At 50.5% G+C, this 21,125-nt stretch overlaps 2 protein-coding genes across 2 annotated transcripts in view; one reads left to right on the forward strand and one right to left on the reverse strand.

Moving 5' to 3' along the window:
• Positions 1-1,630: 1,630 nt before the first annotated feature.
• On the forward strand, positions 1,631-2,561 carry CUNH20orf173 (chromosome unknown C20orf173 homolog). Its single transcript, XM_051188439.1, is given in 3 exon segments — positions 1,631-1,944; positions 2,134-2,291; positions 2,369-2,561. Coding segments are annotated over 3 exon segments (624 nt in total). The 5' UTR covers positions 1,631-1,671.
• Positions 2,562-5,582: 3,021 nt separating this feature from the next.
• The window catches only part of Cep250 (centrosomal protein 250), a 42,134-nt gene continuing 26,591 nt past the window's right edge, over positions 5,583-21,125 (reverse strand). Inside the window, exons 22-32 of the mRNA XM_051188296.1 lie at positions 20,595-20,733; positions 19,574-19,916; positions 18,557-18,678; positions 17,061-17,181; positions 15,845-15,966; positions 12,568-15,159; positions 9,718-9,831; positions 9,406-9,555; positions 9,003-9,104; positions 8,058-8,120; positions 5,583-6,313 (exon numbers count right to left, since the gene is read on the reverse strand). Coding sequence (XP_051044253.1) covers positions 6,050-6,313; positions 8,058-8,120; positions 9,003-9,104; positions 9,406-9,555; positions 9,718-9,831; positions 12,568-15,159; positions 15,845-15,966; positions 17,061-17,181; positions 18,557-18,678; positions 19,574-19,916; positions 20,595-20,733 — 4,132 coding nt within the window. The 3' untranslated portion in view covers positions 5,583-6,049. The remainder of the gene's footprint in view (positions 6,314-8,057; positions 8,121-9,002; positions 9,105-9,405; positions 9,556-9,717; positions 9,832-12,567; positions 15,160-15,844; positions 15,967-17,060; positions 17,182-18,556; positions 18,679-19,573; positions 19,917-20,594; positions 20,734-21,125) is intronic.

The raw sequence follows: 21,125 nt of genomic DNA on the forward strand, positions 1-21,125 counted from the left end.
ACATACATACATACATGCAGCATAACCCGTACACATAAACCTTTGCAGAAGGAGCTCTGTATCAGGGCCTGGCAGCTGATCCACAAGCCACAGAACCAGAATGATACCCACTGGCTGCCAGATACTCCTGGAGATGAATGTGAGCAGGCTATAGAGCATGGTTCAAGACAAACCTGGTCTTCAACCTGAAGGATGGAGCTCAGGTCCTCCAGGCTTATGTGTTATGTGGTAAGTGCTCTTATCCACTGAGCCAGCTTTTTTTGTTTGTTTTTGTTTTTGTTTTTTTGAGACAAGATTTCTCTGTGTAGCCTTGGCTGTTCTGCAACTCACTCTGTAGATCAGGCAGGCCGCAAACTCTGAGATTCATCTGCCTCTGCCTTTTGAGTGCTGGGATTAAAGGCATGTGCCACCACTGTCTGGCTGAATCAGCTCTTTTAATTATAATTTTTTGAGACAGGGTGTATCCCTTGCTGGCCTAGGACTCCATATGTAGACTAAACTGGTCTCAAACTCACAGAGATCTGCCCACTACTGCTTCTCAAGTGCTAGGATTAAAGGTTACACCAACATGCTAGGCTGCAATTGGTTTTGCACGAAGAGAGATGAATTTAGCATTCTTGTCTAGAAGATGAAGTATGTTTTGTTTTTTATATGTATTTACACATGTTTAATTACTAGTGTGAAAAATAAGTACATTGTAATGAAAATCAAGTTTAACGTGTTGGTTTGGAATGGAGAGTTGTTGGGGTTTCTTGCTTTCTGAGCAAATGAAAATGTTCTGCAGGGCTAGTGAGATGACTCAGTGGGTAGATGTGCTTGTCACTAAGCCTGACGATTCCTAGAGCTCACATGGTGGAAGGAGAGAACCGACTCCTGCAGGTTGTCCTGTGATCACCACACACAGGCACCTTGCAATGTATGCCCCACACACATACTAAATGAGTGTAAAACAATTTTAAAACCTTGTTCCAGTTGCTTCCTTTGTTAGGGAAGAGCTTCTGATACCACAGTATGTGCACATATGTGTTAGGGGCCACAGAAGTGTCATAACATAGATCCAGAAAAAAATGAAGTACAGAGAGTGTCATAATGATCGGTAATGCTCTGCATGTTCATTTAAAAAAATTGAAGGAGAGAGTAAGAATTCTGGAGGGTCACCCTGAAAAACATAGCAGCTGGGTATGGGAAGTCATTTACCGGCAGGACAGTCTTGCAAAGGTTGGCTTCTAGGGGAAAGCACAAATTCAACCTCAGGCTTGTTCCGGTGAGAGATCTCAGACATCTCAGTGGAAGAGAGCTGAGGACAGTGTGTGCCCTTTGGGCTCTCACTTTTGGGCATTAGGAAAAGAGGCTGGAGACTTTCCCCCAGGCAGGCCACAGTGGTCACAATGTGGACTTTGTGATGCTCTGTGATATAACCAGGGTGGCCCTGATAGCAGGAGCACTGAGGACAAAACTTATGCTCTCTCTGTCCGTTCTAGCATCTTCTCTCTAGGGCCAGTCAGGACTCTACCTCGGGGTAAGAAAATGGACAGGAGGGGAAGGTTGAAGCTGGAGGGAAAGCTTGAAGCATGAAGGGATGCTGGCACTGTCCATAGCCTCAGCCCCATGTCCTTTCAGGTAGAGAAGCCAGTCTGCTGCCTGCCACATGACCCGTTGTCTGGGCCAGAAATGGAGTACTGTTGGGTCTTTGGGGGGCTCATCTTGTTGCTGATGGCTCCCTACCTGGATCGGACACATGAGTCAGCACTCCAGCAGGAATGGACATACATGGTACCCCAGCACTGTAACTGGCTGTGCTTCAAATTTGGGGAGAGTGGCTGCTTTTCACGGACCCCCAACTGCTCCACCTGCCACCACACAGCTGGAGAATGGAGCTGGTTTGAAGCATGTTATGAGAAGAGCATGGGATATTTGAGGAGGACAGAAGCTCTCTGGTGGCTGGTCAGTGGTTAGTTAGGATTGGGCGCTGAGCCACTCACTTTCCTCTCCAGGTCCAGTTCACCTCCTGTCTATCCTTCAGCCCAAACCTCTTCTCTTGGCTGCTGTGTGCATCTCTTTTCTTCATCCTTAGCCCCGCCCAGAACCAATGGCTGGTGCTAGAACCCTAACTTCTCTCTCTGCTGTTACTAGGGCATGAACTCAGTAAGTAAGCTTGGAAAAACGTGGAAGAAGCTATCAGAAATGATTCCCAGGCCCCTCCTGCACCATTTTGATTTCCCCTGTGTACCCTGCACCATGTTGGGGAACTCTGGCCTCAGCAGTACCAACCAATTCGACATGGATTTCAGGTAGGTACCAAGTGGAACATAGCAGGGCTTGGGTCAGGCTTACCCCAGGTTCTGTGAATGTCTGCCATTGTTCCCAGGATGAGTGAGGACACCACCCATAGCTCTGAGGCAGTTTTGAGGAGCCAAACCACAGGACCCTCCATCTGTCCCAGGAATGCCAGTCATCAGGGTTCTTGGGAGCAGTGGTCTCTGGAGCTTGCTGAGCTGGTGACAAGGTAATGGAGACGTGCTAGCTATTCTCAACGTGGAGGTACAGGAAGCTCCCCTTGAGAAGATGGGAGGAATGTTGGGGAGTCTGCCTTGCTGGGGGCATCTGAGGTCTCAGGAGCTTTCTAGAATTTCACCATCTCCAATTCTTTCTCAACTGTAGATTTTGGGAGACAGTCTGATTTCTTTAGAGGCACGAGATAGTTAAGATGAGGTAAGGAACATGTAACTCTGATCTTCTGTGGGAAGGGGTTCAGGCTAGCCCAGACAAAACTATACCATAGGCAACTAGCTGGAAAACCAGGGTGACTGGCCAATACTGGAATTCATGGTCTGGTCTGCATGGTCAGCACGAACTCATTGCATTACCTGTTATCTTCAGCATGGAGGCCAAAGTTCTGTGTACATACACACTCCTCCCTACCTTCACGTCTCCTATTCTGCACTTTAATTTAAAAAAATTATTTGTGTGTATGAGTATTTTGACTACGTGTGTGTGTGTGTGTGTGTGTGTGTGTGTGTGTGTGTGTGTGTGTGTGTATACTATGTTTATGCCTGGTGCCCTCAGAAGTCAGAAAAGGGAGTTGGATTCCTTGGAAATGGAGTTCTGGATGGTGCTGGCCGCCATGTGGGCGCTGAGAACCAAACCCAGGTCCTCGGCAAGAGCAGTGAGTGCTCTTAACCAAGCTACCTCTCCAGCCCTTATGCAGCTCCCCAGTGCTGTAGCTGCCCCTTTGCCTTTTCACAGGCCCTTCCCTGTGTGGAATCCCCTTCCCAGGGCATAACAGAAATCAGCTAGTTGATGCTCTTTTTTGAGGCCCAGGGTAAGTCTATGAGAGTGTTTATCGAACTGTGTTCAGCCGGTCTTCCCTAGAGAAGGGAAGCTCTGTTCTCTCCCAGCTCTAGAAACAGCCTGTCACTAGATGAAAGAAGGAACAAGGGCTGAAGGACAGGATTCAGCCTGCTGACATGCACATCCCTCTCATATGCTAGGCCACCCTTTCTGGATTTGGATCAGAACAGCAAAGCAAGTGGTCCCATTATGATAATCAGACCAAAGCCCCCAGAAGGACCTGTCTGCATCGACTAGAGAAGCACAAAAGGAAGATGCTTGTCAGCTAGGATGGCCAGACAAGGCTGCCATTTACAAGTGACAACCAGCTGAGGCATGAATGCTGGAGAGTTTTAGGATCACAACAGCCACATAACTGTGAAAACATTCATGGGTGAAGATCAAAAGAAAATGCTATGAGATCAGTCTGGAACTGAATAAAATCTTGGTCTGGTTCTCTTATATGTAGGCACAGTATCTGGGGAGGAAGGGTCAGATTCCAGGGGCAATGTCTGTCTGTCTATTAGACACCCCCTCCCTGACCCCTACAGCTCTGGCCTCTGTCTATCCTGAACTTGTTCTGTAGACTTGGCTGGCCTTGAACTCAGAGATCCACCTGTTCTTGAGCATAATTTTACAATGTAGCCTAGGCTGACCTTGAACTCATGATGTTCTTGTCTCAGCCTTCTGAGGACTGGCATTACAGGTGTGCACTGCCTTGCCCAGTGTTATGTAGCATTTTCCTAAAAGACAAAACCTTTCACTTTGGAGGAAGACATAGGTTCAAAGGAGAGGCAAAAATTCCATCCTCTAGGGAAGCTCCCCAAGTAAACAACTCAAAAGCTTCAGGAAGTCCCCAAAATGGAGCAGATTAAAATATCCTTCTCTCCATAAGCACATACAAGCAGTGAGGCCTACAGAGAGTCATTCCTAGAGAAGCCTAGCTGCCTGGAAGGAAGCAGAGATCAACTGAACTGCCCAGAAGAGTCTCCAGCCCATGGAGCTGCCTGCAAGTTAGTTATGCAGTGAGCTACAAATGTTCAGCATTTGTGACACCCATGCTAGGGTGGGCTTTTGGTGATGTAGCTGTCTTTGGTTTATTTCTACTCCTGTTAATACCCCTTGCCCATACTCCCATAAGTAACCCCAGTAAAAGGCATTGACTCGCTGTATTTACACTGAATAAATATCATGATCAAACTCAAGTTAGTTTCGCTGTTTTCAGAGGGGACTGATTCTTCAGTACAGGGAACTAAGAAAAATATGCACACACTAAAAGAGGAAATCAGGATACCAATATATACACATGTGAAGGACTTAACTGTCAAAATACAAGATGTGAGAACACATGTGCTGCTCAGCTCAAGCATGGAGTCCCGGGAACAAGAAACACTGCAGGGCAGTGACATTGCTTGGGGTGGAACTCACACCCAGCACCCTGATGTCTTCAGTTCTATCCCCAACACTTCAAAAAAGGGGGACACTACTACTCTTAGTCTTTGAGGAAGTCACCAACGATGGTCTTAGGCCTATGCGCTCCAGTCTGTATGGCCAGGTCCTTTCTGTGCTGACAGGCTTGACACATGGTGGGACTTAGAAGCCAGAGTCACTTCCAGCTGATGTGCCCAGTGAAGGACACGGGAGGGTATCCAGACAGCCATGTGTTATGGGGAAAGAAGCCAGATGGACTTCTCAAATGGAGACTGACTTTAGCCAAAAGTCAGAGAGCCTGATGTAGGTAAAGAAACATGGTGGATGCTTGCTGTCTGGGTTAGAGCTAGAGGCCTGCTGTAATCCAGCCTCTAGCCTTGGTCCAACCTTTGCCACAGATAGACTCGATCCCCACCATGTGTTTAGCAATGCTCTCAACAATTCCATCCCTCAAGGGTCAGTGGGCGATGGCCTTGCTGTCTTGCAATCTCTACAGTACTTATGTTCATACATGTCTCTAAATCGTTAACGTGTTACTTGGTTCTTTTTTTGTTTATAAGTATATGCATATGTATGGGCATGTATGTGCTATCCACATGTGTGGAGGTCAGAGGGCAACTTATTCTCCCATCTTGTGGGGTGGGGGATAGAACTCAGATTGTCAGGGTTGGCAGCAAGTTCCAAGCATCTCACCAGACATATTACATGGTTCTTATCAGTCACACTTGAGGCTGGGCCAGGATTTTCCTCTGTAACCTTCCCAGTTAGACAGCATACTGGATGTTCTGCCCATCTACAGAAGTAGAGACAGCAGCTGGGGGCAAATGTAAAGGCCTGGGATTTATTGATAAAGGGGAAGGTGAGGTATACACTGAAGCCAAGAAGGCAGTGGACACTCTCTGTACTTAATGCATTGAGGATGCTCCTGCCCAGGGCAGAGTACCCACATGCTGATGGAGCCAACAGGGCCTTCTGGCTCAGTGTAGACTGTGGTTGCTTCAACAGGCAGAAAGACAACAGATGCCCTGTATCAGGGCAAGGCACTTCTTGTGTAACAGGAGGTTAGCAAGCAAATGATTTGTCTCATTCCCATGTGAGCTGCAACCTTGTCCAGCCTGGAGGCTTCCCATTTTCTTCCTGGGACTGTCAGCTGCCCTGGGCCTCCTAGTTGGGTAACAGAGCTAAATCAGAGCAACTGTACTGCTGTGGGGAGGGAGCTGTGACCCCTCTCTGCAGTTGTCCAATGTGCAGCACCCTGCTGGCCTATGTTCTGCCCTGGTTATGGCTGCTACCTGGGAGTAGTTTGAGCAGTGTCCAGACTGGGGTGTGGCAGAGCTGGCCCTGGGGATGTCAGACTCTGACTCAGGGACTCGTCCAGCTTTCGGGTCTCAGCCTCCAGAACAGTGGCCTCGGGGGCCTGGGCCACAGTGAGGAGGGAGTGAGACAGGCTGTGATGCAGGCCTGCTAACTCACGGCTGGTCTGCACGGATCGCGCAATGTAGTCCTGCCTCTGCTTCCGCTCCAACGCCAACTGGGCTCGCAGCAGGGCTACCTGGTGGACAGGAGAACCAAGAAGGAGAGCAGTTGAAGGCTCCAAGGCTGTCCTGGCCCTTCTGCTCTGTGCACCCGTGGCTTGTGGCTCCACCCTGGGATCAACTGCTACATATCTGGATCTCAGAATCAGGTGCTAGAGTTGGGATGAGTGTCCCACGGACTCCAAATCCAGTGATTCTCAACACTGGCTCCACAGTAATGGCAACTGGCTTAATTGCCCACAGAATCTAGCACCTGGGACTAGGTACATCAGGTTGGCCTGTACATGTCTATGAGGGACTACCGTGTCTACACAGACGATGTGGGAAGACCCAGCTCGTTTGTGCTGGTGGTTCCATTCCTTGGCTCTGAGTCCTGGACTAGAGTGAGCTAAGTAATAGGTATGCATGCATTCGCTCTCAGCTGCTTTAAGTTCTGGCAGCCTTGCCTTCCCTGCTACGATGGACTGATACCTGGAATTGTGAGCTAAAATAACCCTCTTTCCTGTACATCACTGTTCTCAGGGTGTTTATCAATGAAACTAGGACAACAGGCGACACATGGGGAGCTGCAAGCATCAATGGAACTCAGCAACTTTATCTTAATTTTTAAGATTTACTTAAAAAAATGTGTGACTGTTTTGCCTGCAAGTATGTACACCATGTGTGCTTGGTCATAAAAGATCATCAGATCTCCTGAAACTGGAGTTCTGGGTGGTGCTGAGCCACCACATTGGTGATGGGAACTGAACCTGGGTCCTCAGTAAGAACACTGAGCTATCTCTCTAGCATCTCAACTTTACTAAAGGAAAATTTACATTTGATCAAATGCCAAGAGTTTTAATTTTGATAATGGGTATGCCTAGGTGTAACTATAACCCAACCAAGACATAGAACATTTTGATCAGGTACACATATCTTTTGGGAGGAAACATTTCAACTTAGCTAGAATGGTGTGAGGCCCAGGTGTCAGCATTTTTTCAAAACTCCTCCCCCAGGTGGCTCTAAGGTACGGCCAAGGCTGAGAATAACCAACTAGACTTCCCCTCCCTGAGATGGGAACATTGAGATGAGGAGACAAGAGTGACTGGAGTCTCAGGACTGTCCAGAACTAGGGTGAGGGCAGCTCTAAGGGGTACACCAGGAAAATGCAAGTCCCAAGGCCTCTCTCCTCTCAGACTCTGCATGGGGGGCTTCGTAGAAATTAACAGACTACAAAGCACAGCCCAAGTCCAGCTGGAGTCAGCCTGCCAACTATAACAACTGATTCTGAGAGAGGCTCAGAAACCTAATCTGTATTCTCATTACTCCTACGTGGGATAGGGAGAAAGGTGTAGGGAAGAGGAAGGAGGAGAAGAAAGAGGCTTGTGGGACCTTCAGGTAAGATATGAGGCAGGAGGCAATAAAGTAGTTTCCCAAGTGTGGCAGCTTGCCTGGCTGTGTCCAAGACCCTCTGTCTAGTGTGCTTGTCCACAGCCATCCTACAGCCGAGGGCCAGGCCAGCCAGTGCCTCTTACCCCATTCTGCCCTAGACCCTCTGCATCTCCTTTCCCTTTGTAAGCATGAATCTGGAGGCTGGCCTGGACTTCCTGTCGCACTGCAGGTGAGTTGGGACTGGAGCACTATTTGTCTTCTATGGAGATGAAAGTTCTCTGAGTGCCAAAGCTCCTTCCCCTCTTCTGCTGGACACACAGACACTGAACTTTGTTGCCTGAGTACAGTGAGGGAAAGGGGGAATAGAAAATGGATCCTTCTAGAACATACCTCTCTCTGAAGCTCAACCATACACATGCTATCCGAGGAAACCCTCTGACCTTTTCTTCCATCCTAAGGAAAACAGATATGGCTCCTGTTAGAATGGAGACTGGGCTGTCTTACTCTGGAGTTTCCACAGTGTCCACCTCCGCCTCTGCTCCAGGGCCAGGGAGGCTTCTGAAGGGGTCTATCTGTGGGGCAGGCAGTGCTGAACTCCTCATCCCACTCCCAGGGGTCTAGGCAACATCTTGCAGGCCAGGAGTACCTGAACTCAGACTGGAGAGCTATAGGGCATGACTCCAGACTGAGGGAAGGCCCAAGAGGGCCCCACTGCAGCCCCATGGGCATCATCTTCTGTGAGGAACTTTTTATTTAACATAAGGGTTTGTTTTGTGGCAGCCTTGGGCTGAAGGTCAAAGATAGTATCTGCCCTTGGGAAACATTCATTAAAGGAAGTGGGGTGAAGCTGGAGATGTTAGGTCTGGGAGAAGTTTCTCCTGCCATGCTGATGGGCACAGCTTACATCAGACAGAGATGGTTTAGAAGGGCAAACTCTTTCCTGAGAGCGAGGCTCTGTGCCAGGATACATCAGAACCCTAACTTTGTAAACTCACAACTAAGGGGCTCTTCAATACAACGCTGTGGTCAAATTCCTGGGTGTGTCGAGAGCTGGTAAGCTCTGGCACAGCCCCTGGATGCCAGGGACTCTGGATGACCAGGGGAATGTGAGGCACCGGTCTGGGAGTGAGTGATCTGAACCCACTATCCCTGACTGCACTTACCCACTGATATAGGACCTCCTCCTAAGGCAAGGACAGACTATAGGCAGAATCAAGCCAGAAGGGGCTCTCTAGATTAACAGAGTGGCTGTCTCTGTACAACAGTGGCCTGGGATATGCACTACAGAGGGTTGAGTTTCTCTAGTGGCAGGACGGGTGAGGAAAACAGGTAAACCTGCTGTACGGGGGATGAAGCCATAGCTTCTCTCATCTCCAGTGAGCCTGCTCGGGATGCACGCATGGAATCCCTCTTCAGCTTTCTCCGTTCTCGCTCTACCTGCCAATATGGAAGCGAGAAATCACGTCTTGATCTGGAGCCAGCATGTGTGCAGGAGTGAGTGTAGAGAGCTAGAACCATGGGAAATAAGATGCTAGGGACAGCGTACAGTAGGGTACAAAGAAGTGCTCCTGGTACAGAGGAGGCAGGCCAACTCCCGGGCCGTGGGAGCAGAGGCTAGCTTTGTGGGTTGTTCCTGAGCCGTTCCCATCATGACAAGTAGGCACCCACAGACAAAGCATGGCTATAATTTGGAGATTGGGGCGGGGGGGGGGGGGGAGGGACGGCAGGAGGCACTGACCTGCTCTAAGGTAGTCCGCAGCTGCGCGTTGTGGTGTTGCAGCTTGCTGCGATCAAATTCCAGCTGTGCCACTGCTTGCTGCAGACGTTCAAGCCTTTGCGTCCACTGCTCCTTCCCCTCCACCCCAGGGCTAGGCTCAGCCACAACTGCCTGCAGGGGAGACGCATGATGCTCACCGGGCAGCCCGACAGACAGCGAGAAGAGATAGAGGGCAAAAAGGGACCAATTCGTCAGTTTGGGTCAGAGACCCATTCCCAAAGGAGGGGACACGCTGGTGACAGGCTTCCTCCTATGCCACCAGGCCCATCTCACCTTCCCAGGCTGTATGTTGTGTGCAGCTTTGGTCCCCTGGTCTGCTCTGCTGGTTGAGTGTGGGTCATGTGACTGCTGCTGCTCCAGAGCCTTTCTGCTAAGCATCAGCTCCTCCTAGGGTACAGAGCAAGGGTCAAAAAAAAAAAAAAAAAAAAAAAAAAAAAAATCACAATATGCCAAACTCATGTCCAAAATTGTCTCATCCTCTACCATCTTCATCTGTGCTCAAGAAGGTAGCCGGATGTGAAAATGTGTGATGTTTGGTGTGAGGGGTATGTCGTAGGGGTATGGTGTGTGTGTGTGTGTGTGTAGTGTGTGACAGGCTCACAGGGAAAGCAAGAACCAAGTGGTCTAGCCCTGAGCCCTACTCAGACTGCCAGAGCTAACCACTTCAACCAGATGTCTGACTTTGGATACACTCAAGTCTCTCACTATCACTTTTCAACTACAAAATGGACATGGTATCAGTTCCTTCTTTGAGGGGAGTGAAAAAATGAGAACAGTGGAACCTGGCATGCAAAAATGTTTAAAATATATAAAATGCTAATTGGTAAAGACAACTTGTTTTCCCAGAGGACCCAAATTTGGTTCTCTGGCTCACAACTGCCTCTAACTCCAGCTCCAGGGAATCCAGCACCCTCTTCTGGCTTGCACAGACATCTACACACATGGCATACAATCATAAATACAAGCACATACACATTAACAACAGCAGCCAGGTGGTGGTAGTGCACGGCAGGTGGGATCTCTGTGAGTTCAAGGCCAGCCACGGCTACACAGAGAGAGTTCCAGGACAGCCAGGCTACACAGAGAAACCCCGTCTCAAAAAATGAAAAAACAAAAACAACAACAACAGCACGACCACCACAAAGAGCTGCCTCTAAAGGTGCTTCTGTGTGTGGGAGGACGGACGGGGAGTTGGTAGTGTGTCTGATTCTTGTTATGTTATCTAGAGAATACTTAGTGACCTGGGAGCAAGGCCAGGAAGTATCCTCATGCCCAGAACCATGCCTCCCTTTTGCTAGGCTGCGGGATGGGCCCAGAAAGAGGATGAGTTCCGTGGCCAGTAAGATGCTTGTCACTCAATCCTGGGGACCCACATAGTAAAAGGAGAGATCCAAATCTTGCAAGCCATCGCCTGACCTTTTTGCATGTGCCTCAAATAGGTAAATGTTAAAAAGCGCTTGCCACACACAGTCTCACTGAAACCATTATTCCCCATGTATCCATTGGAAATGCAGGCTTGATGCCAGGTGTGATGCACCCGTAATCCCAGCACTCAGGAGGCAGAGGCAGGCCAGCCAGCCTGGTCTACAGAGCAAGTTCCAGGACAGTCAGAGCTACACAGAGAAACGTCTTGAAACACACACACACACACACACACACACACACACACACACACACACACACACACACACACACACACGAGAAAGGAAAAAAGAAGTAATGCAGTCTTGAAAAGTGAAAATAGTCAATAGCCAGTAAATTACAGAACCTCTTTCAAATCCAGGAACCCAACCCCAAAATTTGTCAGTGTAATTACCACCCTTTTACTGGGGCAGAGCTTTATGAGTTCCCAGAAAGTGAGGCGGTCCTAGGAGTTGTGTGTCTGAGGTGAGCGAACCGGTTTTCTGCTCTGGATTTCAAAAGGTCAAAATACAGAACCAGTTTCCTTGGAGAAGTGGTTAAGTGTGTCTTGGAGAAAAAAACCATGTCTGTGTAGACAGGGAAACCAGTTCTCCCACAGCTCACTGTATCGCCAGTCTTGAGATGTGGGTCTTGGGCTCAGTGTTGGGGTATGAAGACAGCTCAGGCATGGAGCTTGACCTCCAATTAAATTTACACCCTAAGGTCCTATACTCAGTGGTTCTCAACCTTCCTAATGCTACAACCGTTAATACAGTTCCTTATGTTGTGCTGATCCCCAACCACAAATTCATTTTTGTTGCTACTTCCTAACTGTAGTTTTGCTACTGTTATGAATCGTAGTATCTGATATTTCTGATGGTCTTAGGCAACTCCTGTGAAAGGGTCATTTGCCCCACAGGTTGAGAGCCACCATCTATAATCAACTACTTTCTTTCAAGCTGCACATCTTTCCTACCACCGCCTGCCCTCTACACTCCTTCACCTACAGCCCTTCACTGAGCTGCCTGCTGGCACGGCCCCTTGTGTGTCCCCCAGGTTGTGCTTCCAATCAAGTTCACCTCCTCACCCTGCTTTCTTCATCTCATGGACAGATTCCTGGTGCTGCCTTTGTCCCCCCTTACTCACATCTGCCAGCCTAAGTCTCCACCCCTCCCTGGACTTCTGTAGTCCCCTTTGTCTTCCCGAGTCTGCTGTTGCTCCACATGCGCCCTGAGCAGTTATTCTGAAACTGTCCCAAACCTTCTACTCACTTCCCACTAGTGACCCAGTCCTTAGAAGCTCTGGATGCCATAGCTTCTGCTGGCCTCTTGTCTCTTGCCAACACCCTCTGTCCCATGTGACTTGACCCTCTTTCACAGGTCACCCGTGCGTTCCTTTCTTGTGTTTCCTCTGTCTTTCCCTAAGAAAGCCGCACCTGCACTGTGCCTGTTTAGTTCCCTTCCAGGCCCTTCCAGCCTAACCTTAAACACCACTTTTACCAGGAAGCCATTTGGTACCATCCTTGGGAAGCATGGGTGTCGCTGTGTGCTCGGAGCACACTGAGCTTCTTTTATCACTGTTTATGGTTGCTCATGTGTTCTGACAGCTCTGAGGTATGGAGGGGCTCACCACGGCCACTTTCTCACTCCCTGAGGTACCACAGGCAGGCAGCCCTTGAGCTCAGCTAAAGGACTCTGTCCCTTGCCCTTTGTAGTGACTCACCTGTAGCCTTTGTTGTTCCGATTCCCGCTCTAGGACAGAGGCTTGTAGGAACATGGTGATCTCCTGCAGACTGGTGATGCTGGCCTTGCTCTGGGCCAGGGACAGTGCCAAGTCCTGAGCCTTTTCCCTCCACTCGATCTCCCTGGCTTCTGTCTGCCTCAGGGCATTCTGTAGACGTTCCAACTCCTGGGACAATTGTGGAGCTGGCTTCTCTGCTGGGAAGGCCCTGTGTCTTGGGGAAGAGGCCTCTAGATTCTGCTTTTGCTGGGCCTCCCTCAGCATCAAAATCTCTTCTTCCTTTTGGGCTAGAGTCAGCTGTAGCTCCCTTAGGCTCTCCTCAAGGGCCCCCATCCCCTCTGCTCTCTCTGGCTCCAGACTTTGCTTCTCTTGGGTCCTATTTTCTTGACTCCTCTGGGCCAGAGCCTTTTCCAGCAGCTGCCCCTGCTCCTCCTGCTGCCTCAACTTTTGTTCCTTCCGGGAAAGGGCCTGCTGGAGCTGCTGCATAACCTCCTGGTGCTGGAGAGCCTGGGCCTGGATCTCACCTTCTCGTATCTTCAGGGCCTCTTCTAGCTGCCTGGCACGTGCCTGGCAGTTGTCCAGGGTAGCTTGCAAGGTGGTAGTGCTGGCCTCCAGAGTGCAGCTCAATTCAGCCTGCTCAAGGAGACTCTGCTCTTTGTCCTGCAGGGCAGCCTGGGCTTTGCTGAGGGCCTCCTGCAGAGCCTCCGCCTGGCCCCAAGCAGCCTCCTCCTGATGGCGGGAATACTGACTTTCTGCTCGCAGGGCTGCTAGCTCTTGCTCTTTTTCTGTCAGCGTGGCCTGGGCCTGCAGCCAGCTGTCCTGCAGGGTCCTGGCTTCTGCCTCATGCTCCTGTGCCTGTTCAGCACACCGCTGTTGAAGGGCCAGCACAGCCTTCTCGTGTTCCCGAGACTCAGCCCTGAGGTCTCCCAACACCTCCTCCAGGGCCCGCACCTGTCGTCCCTCCACAGCCAGCTCTTCCTGGAGCCTCTGCACCTGCTCCCTGTGCTCTTCCAGCTCCCCCTGCCGCTCCTTCAGGGTCACTTGGGCCTGCTCAAGAGCGGCCTGCAGAGCACTTGTCTTTTGCTTCATGCTTTCCTCCTGGGCCCGGATCTGCTGCTGTTCTTGCTGAAGGGCCTCCAGTTCTCGGCCCCTCTGGGTCGCCGTTCTCTGGGCCTCCTCCAGCTGACCCTGAAGTGCCTGCTCTTTCAGCCCCCCTTGTTCCTTGGCTTCCTGGAGATGGCGCTGCAGGGATGCTATCTCCTGCTCTCGGTGGGTCAGGAGCAGGTTAGTCTCACCCATCTTCCTGTGCAGGCCTTGGAGCTGCTGTTCCAGCTGGCCCGAGTGCTCCTCAAGTTCCTGGATGCGCTGATGCTGGCACTCTACCTCCTTCTCCTTATCACGCAGGATCAGTTTCAGGTGTTCCAGGCTCCCACGCTGGACTTTACTAGGGCTCTTCCCATCCTCTGCCCGCTCTTGCATCGGCTGCCGCTGAGAGGCCAACTCCTGGCCACGTTCTCTCAAGGAATGCTTGATCTGTTCCAGGTCCTCCTCTAAGATCTTGGTCTGCAACGTCCTCTGGTCTTCCAGAACCTGAATCCTCTCCTTCTGCAGCATCAGCTCCTGGCCTTTCCTCTCCAGGTCCTGAGCCAGCTGCTCTTTCTGCTTCTGTAGCTCCTCGATCTGCTGACGCTGAGCCTTCACCTCCTGGTCTCTCTCCTGCAGCTCTCTTGCCAGATGGGTGCCGTGGCTTTCCAGCTCATGGAGCTGGCTGCTTTGGGCCTGCAGGTCCTGGCTCCTTTCTTCCAGGTCCAATGTGAGGTGGGTTAGAGCCACCCTCTGCATTTCCCTCTGGCTCTCCAGCTCCGCAATCACCTGTTGCTGGCCCTCCACTTTGTGATGGCTTTCCTCCAGTTCCAGGGCCAGGCATTCCAGTGTCATCAGCTGCTTTTTCAAATCCTGAATCTGCCCCCTCTGGGACTCAATCACTTGAGCCTTCTTCTCCAGTTCCAGGAGCTGATGTTCCAAGACACTCCTCTGGGTCTCCCGATCTTTCTCCAGTTCTCGGATCTGGTCCCTCTGCGCACTCAGCTGCTGCTCCCGCTCCTGGACAGCCATGGGCAGGTGCTCTAAGACGGACCTGCACTTCTCCAGCTCCTGGATCTGTTCTTGCTGCAGGTCTACCTCCTGGCTCCTCTGCTTCAGGTCCAGGGAGAGCAGCTCCAGAGCTGCCTTCTGCATTTCCCGCTGCTTCTCCAGTTCCTGGATCTCAGCCTGCAATGTCTCCACCTCCTGTTCTCTGTTGGACAAGGTCTGAGCCAGCAGGGCTAGATTCTCCTGCAAAGCTTTCCCCTGGGCCACCTTTAGCTCACCCTGCTCTTGCAAAGCCTGGGCTCTCTCCCGCTCGCTCTCTACCTCCTCGTGTTTCAGTTTCAGTGCGGAGCGAGCTGTTCGCAGGTCTTCTTCCAGGACACCAGCCGCACTTGCCTGAGCCCGGGCTTCTGCAACGCAAGCTTGCAGATGTTCAACCTGGGCTGTCAGCTTCTCCTTGGATGCCTGGAGCAACTCTCGCTCATTCTGGAAATAAGAGGCAAAAGACTTTAAGACAAGATCATTCCCTTTTTATTTTGATCTTTCAAGTCAGGGTTTTTCAGTGTAGCTTTGGCCATCCTGGAACTCTGTAGACCAGGCTGGCCTTGAACTCAGAGATGGGCCTGCCTGCTGGGATTAAAGGTGTGGGCCACCACTGCCTGGCCAAGATTATTTTCTTGATACTATCACTCTAACACTGACCTCTTATTTTGTGGCAACATCAGTGACCGGCCCTTAACGAGGACTGAAGAAGTGATGCATTCCACTCAAGCTGACCCTATATGAGAATGTCCCTACCACCTTCCAGAGCTCCTGTGTCCAGGGGAGAGAGCCTAGTGCAATGAAGCATTCTAGACCCTGTTGATCTCACAGATCAGGGAATAATAGTGTAATCTTAATTCAGAAAAAGTAATTAAAGGTTCACTATGACCTTAAGAATGGGAAGGTGGGAAGATAAGGGAACTTTGAGACTTGCTGAAGGAAGCCAGGCATATGAGCACAGGCCAAGGTTCTGAGAGGCAGAACACAGGTTAGAGTTTAGGGTTAGGAAAAGGGTCAGGGTTTAGGGAAAGAGTCAGGGTTAGGATTAGGTTTAGGGTTAAGATAAGGGTTAGGGGCTTGAACACTAAATGCAACTCCTGAGGCACTATTCCCCAGACCAGCACTTTACCTGAGCTTCCATTTTCTGCAGCTCTGCCTGCCGTAGGCGACTATGTAAGGACGCCACAGCCTCATGCAAGTCCCTCAGCTCAGACTCCAGGGAGCTCTGTTTCCCTTCCCACTTGGATTTCTCTTTGAAAAGAACAGATGTTGGAGTCAGGTGCATGGTTGCAGGTGGGATAACAGGGTGTAGAGGCAGACGGAGGACAGGGTTCACAATCACAGGGGAACAATAGCAAGCAGGAGAAAATGACACCGTGTCCGGTGCCATCACTTCTCCGCCAGCAGCTGCTCCCAGCCTGGTACTCGTGTCTGCTGCTGTGAGCCCTGGCACAGCAGCCTGCTAATCACCCTACACTTCCTCACCCTCACCCAGGGTCCTCAGATCAGCTCTCCAGACATGAGAGCCAGCTGACAGCAGCGGCCCCTGCCAGCCCCAATTCTGAGTTTGTAGGTGGTTCCTAGAGGCCCTCGAGTCTGAAGATGACCCAGAGCCAGCTGTGTGTATGGACCTCAGGGAACCCTCAAATGCCTAAAAGGCTCACCTCTTTCCTTCTGCAATAGAACTTCAGAAGGGAACAGTCTTGAGGCTCCTTTCCATTCTAAGTGGTCCCCACCCTCCAAGCCCTTGGCAGAGGGACATGGCAGTGTGTTCTTCCCAAGTCCCCTCCAGGCCTTTCTCAGGGGGTGTTTATAATCCTTTTGTCCTCAAAGGCTAATTTTGAGGTGACAGTGGGAAATGATAAAATAAGATAAACGATGAAAGAAATAGTTTTATGTTGTGATAGTTCTGGCCCAGGGTCACCAGGACTTTGTGCTTGAATTTTTTTTTTTTTTCCTCCCTGCATGGGCTGGTGATCTGGCTCAGAAGGGAAAAGTTCTCACTGCCACACCTGACTACTTGAGTTGGATCCCTGGGGGAACCTGTGTGTAGAAGAATTGATTTCCACAAATTGCTTCTGATCTCCATGTGTGCCGTGACACTCCCCCCCCACACACACAAAGTAAGTGCAATTTTTAAAATGAGAGAATGAAAACAACTCCCTGCAGAGACTAACAGCAGCCCAGGCAGCAGCGTCCAAGTCTGTTCCTTCTAGCTCCTCCTTCCAGGATGGCCCATAAAAGCAAAGCTCAGGGGAACAAGGCTCCCAGGTGCCTTAGCTAGTCTCCCGGTTCCTGCCACCACCTATTCTTGCCTCCTTTCTGCCAGGTCCCGAGCATCTCACCTTCCCGGCTCTGCAAGAGCTGTCTCTGCAGGTCCTGAAGCTCCGAGTGCACCTGGCTCTTCTGGGCCTCTGTATCCGTCAGGTGCTGTGTCAGCTTCTGGATCTGGTCCCTCAGCTCATCCTGGGAGAGGAAGGGTGGGGCTGAGCTCACGCACGGGAGCTCAGACTCTATCCACACTCTGCAGTCTCTGTCATCATGACCCCACTCTCTAAAGGAGTCCTCAACCTTCATAATGCTGTGACCCTTAAGTGCAGTTCCTCGTGGTGTGGTGACCCCGACCATAAAATTATTTTTGTTGCTATTGTAATTTTGCTACTGTTATGAATTGTAATGTAAAAACCTGATATGCAGGACATCTGGTATGGGGCCCCTATGAAAGGGTCGCTCAACACCCAAAGGGGTTGCAACCCACAGGTTGAGAATCACTGCTTTAAACACTTAAGTATTTAGTTCCCAGGAGGGAGGGCGAACCTGAGGAGCACCCCTTGAACCTATGATGGTTGTTGTTATTTCAGGCAGTCTCATATAGCTGGGGCTGATCTTAATCTAGGCTACAAAATCTAGGCTTGTCTTGAGCTCCTGATCATCGTCCTTCCTCTACCTCCCAAGTGCTGGAATTACAGACATTCGAGGTTCCACAACTGGTATCTGCTGGTATTTTTATGTTTTTTTTTTTTTTGGGGGGGGAAAGGGAAGATAAGGTCTTAATATATAACTCAGGCTAGTTTCAAGTTCTCCATCCTCCTGCCTCAGATTCCTGAGTGCTGGGACCACAGGCATGTACACCTGGATTATTTCTATTGAAATAACTGCTCAGTGTCTTATTCCAGGCCACACTCCTTCCCTCCCATTCAGAACAGTCACCTCTTCCCTGACAGCCCCTCCCAGGCCCAGCAGGCCTAGCTATGTCTGTCTGGGTCAGTCCTTCTGTCAGCCCCACCATGGAGGCTTCTTGAAGGCAGGCTGAGTCTTTATGTTTCTGTATCACCAGCTCTGAGAGGCTGGTACACAGCAGCTCTCAGGACTGACTAACAGGTGTACAGGGAGATGGAGTCGGTTCAGTCTTAAGCCTAGAATATTCTCATAAACAGTGACCTCAAATGTCAATGTGTCCCCGCCTTTTCTTAGAGGATTTGGTACCAGGAAGAAATTCTTGGATGAGAAAAACTGATACGAGACAGAACCCACGTGTGTTGAAGGGTTTACAGTTCTCAGGGATCCTTCAGGTCTCCCACTCCCAGCTGGAGCGGGGTGGAGTGTGGTCACAGGAGTGGCAGGAGAAGGGGAAGCATTATCTACCCTACTTTTCAAGGGAAAGCAAGGCCCAGGGAATCCAAGTGCTCAGTTCCGTTTGCAGAGCAGTAGCTGATACGGGTGGGAAGACAGGGACAGAGCTCAGGATGAGTAACCTTTGACCCATCTTCCTCCATTTACAAGTCTGTTGGAGGGTCTCAGAGGAACTCCAGTAAAGGGAGGAGGAGGGCAGAGGACATACCCGGGCCTGCTGAGCCTTCCACAGGTCTTGATGAAGCTTCTGGAGAGCCAACGCTACAGCCTCAGCTGACAGGGAGGTCAGGAGGGCCCCTCTCTTAAAGGGTCTCCTAGCTCCATTCTGATCTGAGGAAAAAAGGAAAACTCTTCTCACCTGGCTCACAATAGGCAGCAGCCATCCCTCCCCAGACAGGGCCTTGGCCCTCCCCAGACAGGGCCTTGGCCCTCCCACCGGCTCCCCTCTCTCCAAAGAATCCCTTCTAGAAGGTTCGTTCCTATACTCTCTATTAGAGCAGTGGTTCTCACCCTTCCTAATGCTGCGACCCTGTAATACAGTTCCTCATGCTGTGGTGACTCCCAACTATACAATTATTTCACTGCTGCTTCATAACTGTAATTTAGCTACTGTTATAAACTGTGATGCAAATATCTTGATATGCAGGATATCTGGTATGTGACCCCTGTGAAAGGGTCATTCAGTCCCCAAAGGGATCTTGACCCACAGGTTGAGAACTGCTGCATTAGAAAATGCTGGCTGTTGGCTGCTATGCTCAAAAGTGCAAGCTGTAAAATTTTTTATCTTTTTCTCTTTTTCCAGACAGGGTTTCTCTGAGTAACAGCCATGACTGTCTTGGAACTCACTTTGTAGTCCAGGCTGGCCTGGAATTTACTATGCACTTGTGGACGACTCTGCACTCTTAAATCTCCTTTCCCAAGCAACTGACTCTGAAGCTCAAGCTGGTGGAACTTAGTGCTAGAGTCACAGCAGGCACCCTACATCCAGCCTAGCTCTAATGTTTATATTCTTAGACAAATTCTAAGATAGGACTTTTAACACCTCCATTTTATAACCAACGAAAATCAAGTTCAGACTGGTAGGTGAGTTGCCTGCTACCAGACTGGGCATCAGCTGTAGCATCCGTGGCCTTAACGTGGATGCTATTTTACAACAGGAACTCCACTCCCTTCCCTTCTCCCAGGCTTTGGCCCACAGGACTCAGCTCCCATCTGGCTTCCTCACCTGGCTCAGGGCCCCACAGGGAAGAAGCAGAGTCGCCCCCACCCCTCAGCTCAGGCCGGCTTTCACATGCAGACCCCAGGGCCTGCTGCAGAACAGAGTGAAGGCTAGCCAGCTGGGCCTGGGCCTGGTTCTCCGGCTGCTGTTTTGCAGCCAGTACGTCCAGCTGGCTCTCGGTGCTGTGCAGCTGCAACTGCAGTTGGGCTGCCTTGGCCTCCTGGGCCCACAAAGAAGCTTGCAGCTGCTGCTCTGTGACTTGTGAGGCCTCCAGCTCCTGCAGCAGCTGTGCTTCCCGGGCTACAAAGTCAGCCTCCTTCTCCTTCATCTCCTGCCTCAGCAGTTCCACCTGCCAGGAGGAAGAAGACTCGCTGAGCAAGCTCCATCAGGACCCCAGATGGGGACGAGCCTGGTGGGCTCAGCTCTGCAGCAGGTAGGAAGGGCCCTGAGGTGAGTAGTTCTGACAACTGGGGGGTGACCAACACCAGACACCAGGGCCCAGGCAGACAGATATACATGCCAGCCCCTGCTGCGATTAGAACTCTGCTCTGAAACCTTGACATGGAGCTGGTCATGAAGACAAGTAGGCAGGTCTGAGCCCTTTCTCCCTCCTTCACAACTCTCTCTCTCCTCCAGGCTCAGGTCCAGGTCAGTGAGCAAATGGAGTATGGATGGTCTCTTGCTGGTGTTTACCTGATCTGGGTGGGGCATTTGTTGATACTGTCCAAGTTTCCCCTGATGCATTTTGCCACCCAGATAAAGCACATTTGCAAGTAATTAATTATGCATGAATCAGGCCCACATGGGCACACTTTGAACACTCTGTTCAGGATGTCAGGCTCCCTATATGGGACAGAGCTCGTCTCTGAGTCAGGTTCCTAAACCCTTAGTGCCCAACCCTGCTTTTCCCCTACTGCAGGGATGCTGAGGTCCCAGCCTGTCTTGTTCTTAGGAAAAACAAAAATATTTCACCCAGCCCCTCTAAGAGCATCCTCTCCAGAAAGCAGGGCTCAGGCATAGTGGGTACCTGTACACTGAGCTCTCTCTGTCCCTCCTGGGCCTCCTGTATGTCCTGGCGCAGGGAATTCAGCTCCTGCTGTCGAACAGAGTCAGCTTCTTGTAAAATGAGTAGTCTTCCTTCTTTTTCCACCAGTGACAGTGCCAGGCTGAAAATAGAGGTTGGAGAGAGAGGTCATTTTCTTGGGATGAGAGCGTACTTCACCTGACAGAAACTGAAATGGTGAACAGAGTCAGTGAGAACTACTGTTTTACTAAACACCTAAGGCCTCTAGGAACTTCCTACATGAGCACTCATTTCAGCTCAAATGTATTCTTCTCTGATAAATCCCACACATATAGGGACATATTGAAAATTCATTATATCCAAGCTTCCCATCCCTCTGTGCCCCCAACTCTCCACCCAGTCATCTCTTACTGTCCCCTGACTTTGTGAATGGCTCTTCCCTCTACAGCATCACAGCATGGAAGCCACAAACATTTCAGTTCCCTTTCATCCTACCCACATCCAATATCATTGTCTTAAGCTATAATGTATCTT

Source organism: Phodopus roborovskii, unplaced genomic scaffold, assembly GCF_943737965.1.
Source record: "Phodopus roborovskii unplaced genomic scaffold, PHOROB, whole genome shotgun sequence".
In the NCBI taxonomy this organism is placed as follows: Eukaryota; Metazoa; Chordata; class Mammalia; order Rodentia; family Cricetidae; genus Phodopus; species Phodopus roborovskii.